The sequence below is a fragment of the Atta cephalotes genome (assembly GCF_000143395.1).
Source record: "Atta cephalotes unplaced genomic scaffold scaffold00049, whole genome shotgun sequence".
Taxonomy (NCBI): domain Eukaryota; kingdom Metazoa; phylum Arthropoda; class Insecta; order Hymenoptera; family Formicidae; genus Atta; species Atta cephalotes.
In genome coordinates this window covers 1787607-1791179 of record NW_012130113.1, presented here as the reverse complement: position 1 = coordinate 1791179, position 3573 = coordinate 1787607, and the positions used below count along the sequence as shown (strand labels likewise).

Sequence of the window (3573 nt, the reverse complement as noted above, 5' to 3'; positions counted from 1 at the left end):
GTGTGTGTGTGTGTGTGTGTGTGTGTGTGTGTGTGTGTGTGTGTGTGTGTGTGTGTGTGTGTGTGTGTGTGTGTGTGTGTGTGTGTGTGTGTGTGTGTGTTCAGTCTCATCGAATCTATAGACAAGAGTAGGTATAATTATCATTTATTCATTGTAATTAAATGCAAATAAAAATGACATAAACATTAATATATATAAATTGATATTTAAATATTACTTACATATATTTAAAAGAAATCTGAAAAAAAAAACGTTAAATGCATCATATATTCAGATGTAAAGTAACTAAAAATGTCTTATGGATATCTTTCTAATAATTTCGTAAACTGTTTTCAAAAATTTTAAGAAGAACTTTATTTATTTCTATCAATCTAACAACAATGTAACTTTAATCTTGATTTAATATAATATTTATTTTCTCTGATTCTATTTATTTAAAAAGTAAATTTAAAAAAAATAAAAATAAATTAAACATCGAGAATAATTTAATTTACATTGATTGAAACAGATATTAGTAGATTTCAAAAATATTACAGTTCTGTAAATTGTTCTGTAATAGTTTTGAAAATTATTCATATGCTTTTTAATCATTGATATTTTTAGATAATTTTAGAAATTTATTCTTAAAATTAATAAAATATGAGGCGAATATAGTTATATACTGCACTAACTGTTCAAAATTTTTTAAAATCAATTTCAAAAAATTCTTAGGGAAGATTTAATTAATATAAATATTTTTTTAAATATATTTTATCAATTAATGATAAAATCTCAACTTTTCTTTAAATATTTAATGAACGAAAATATCTCTAGATGGCACCTTATGTAATAAAAATTTCATATAAAACTTCATAACCTAATTCTAATCTATTTTAATTCTATTCTTAAAAACCTGTGCATTTATATTTAAAATAAGTATAAATAAGAGCTGAATAATTAATAACATGAGATTCTTGCTATTTGTTACCATTTTCCGATAATTTCAAGACAATTTATATTGGATTTGGATATGTTATTTATTAACACGTGCACTTAACCTCAAATTGTTAAGGTGACACGTTTTACGAATACGGTGGATAATTTCTTAGAAATCATTTTTGTCTTTAACAAACATGCCTGTTCCATGCGAGGAAATTATCGAGGACATCGAGGATTTAATTGCGTCCCAGGACATAACACCTAAGGAGAGATATAGTTCGCGAAAACATATCACGGTACGACCAAAGCGAAAGAAGCAGCTGCAAGAGGAAATACCGCAGCCGTCTATCTTGTCGAGCATAATACCTGGCACGCAAACAATTTATGTGAAAACATGGGGATGTACGCACAACAGTTCGGACACCGAATATATGGCCGGTCAATTAGCGTCGTATGGTTATAATTTGACCGAGGATAAACTGAAAGCGGATTTGTGGCTTCTGAACTCTTGCACTGTGAAGAGTCCTGCAGAAGATCAATTTAGGAATGAAATAGAGTATGGAAAGAAAATTGGCAAGCACGTTGTAGTTGCTGGGTATGTAATTATGCAACTGCAATGGTGGAACAAGAATTTGATAATACATTACCTATAATGTAATATCATTATTTGCAAATTCTATTATCTGATACTTGTATTTAATTGAACATTAGTATAGAATTTTAGCAGTACAATTGAATTTTCTAATTTAAAAAATTATCTAGAGCTGTCTTAAGATTCTAAACATTTTATTTGTATCTTATAGATGTGTATCACAAGGTGCTCCAAAATCTTCCTTCCTTCAAGGATTGAGTGTAATTGGAGTACAACAAATTGATCGAGTAGTAGAAGTTGTAGAAGAAACTTTGAAAGGAAATACAGTCAGATTCTTACAGCAGAAGAAGAATCTTGGTAAAAAGACAGGTGGGGCTTCACTGAATCTTCCAAAGGTACGCCGGAATCCGCTTATCGAGATTATAGCCATTAACACAGGCTGCTTAAATCAATGCACCTACTGCAAAACAAAACATGCACGAGGTGAACTAGGTAGTTATCCTCCAGAAGAGATAGTTGAACGAGCCAAGCAAGCTTTTGAGGAGGGTGTATGTGAATTATGGCTCACATCAGAAGATACAGGTGCCTATGGTAGGGATATTGGCACTAGCTTGCCAAAACTACTGTGGCAATTGGTAGATGTGATTCCTGACGGTTGCATGATGCGCGTCGGTATGACCAATCCACCCTATATCTTGGAACATCTCGATGAAATGGCCAAAATTCTAAGGCATCCTAAAGTCTATAGCTTCCTACATATTCCGGTACAGTCCGGTAGTGATCAGGTACTAGCTGACATGAAGCGGGAGTATACATGTGCCGAATTCGAGCATGTAGTAAACTTTCTGAGCGAGCGAGTGTCTGGTTTGACTATTGCCACAGACATTATTTGCGGTTTCCCCACGGAAACGGAAATGGATTTCGAAGAGACAATGACACTCTGTCAAAAGTACAAGTTCCCAAGCCTCTTTATCAATCAGTTCTTCTCTCGACCAGGCACGCCCGCCGCTAGGATGCCGAAAATACTTGCGCAAAAGGTGAAAACTAGAACCAAGAGATTGTCGGAATTCTTCCAGTCGTACGAACCATACGGACACAAAGTGGGACTGATACAAAAAGTATTAGTAACGGAGGTATCGCATGATAAGCTGCATTACGTGGGCCATAACAAATTCTACGAACAGGTGTTGATTCCGCTGAAGCAGGAGTATATGGGAAAAATGATTGACGTAAGGATTATAGAAGCGACAAAGTTCTCTATGAAAGGAGAATCGGTCGGTAAAGGTGTGTCTCCGGCACTGAGGTCTCCTCTATCGCAAGATGTTTGCAGATTACCCTACGAAAAGCCATCGAAATATGGAATAGTGACGTTTATGATGCTCTTATTAGCTGTGATTCTTAGAATATTATGGAAATTTTTGATTTAGATACATGATTTATACAAGATTCTGCAACTGATTATGTAAATACACTGCTAAATACATATAATGCTATAAATTGTAATTTTATATTTGCAATGTCTCAAAATATTTATTTTCAGAAATAAAATCTCTAAACATTTATATTAGTAACTTTTAGTTAGTATAAGTTATTTAGGTTTGAATAAAGTACACACAAGATACGCGAAAAAATACTATATATTTAATTGACAATACAGGAACGTACCCTGAAAGGGCTTACAACATTCAATTAGCTTAATATACATTTGCTTACAATAATTCTTCGGCACTTCTAGACGCATTTCTGAAATCATTTCTAATATATGAATTTGAGATTCTTCAACTACAAAAATATAATAATAATAATATATAATATGAAAAAAGTATTGAGCATTCTCGCATTTTGTTGAAGTATATCTTCGAGCAAATGTATTATAAAACTTATATACTAAACATGAAAATATGTTTGCTTTTATAAAAATATCAAATATTTTTCTTATTACCTTATGGAGGCATTTTATTTGGTATCACTTTTTTATATGTGTGTGTGTGTGTGTGTGTGTGTGTGTGTGTGTGTGTGTGTGTGTGTGTGTGTGTGTGTGTGTGTGTGTGTGTGTGTGTGTA

The 3573-nt window shown here is 32.7% G+C and overlaps 1 protein-coding gene across 1 annotated transcript; it reads left to right on the top strand.

Moving 5' to 3' along the window:
- Window positions 1–1112: 1112 nt before the first annotated feature.
- On the top strand, window positions 1113–3072 carry LOC105622850 (threonylcarbamoyladenosine tRNA methylthiotransferase). The gene is made up of 2 exons (XM_012204261.1): window positions 1113–1513; window positions 1722–3072. The coding sequence occupies exons 1-2, from the start codon at window positions 1113–1115 to the stop codon at window positions 2935–2937; spliced, it is 1617 nt and encodes a 538-aa protein (XP_012059651.1). The 3' UTR covers window positions 2938–3072.
- Window positions 3073–3573: the final 501 nt, after the last annotated feature.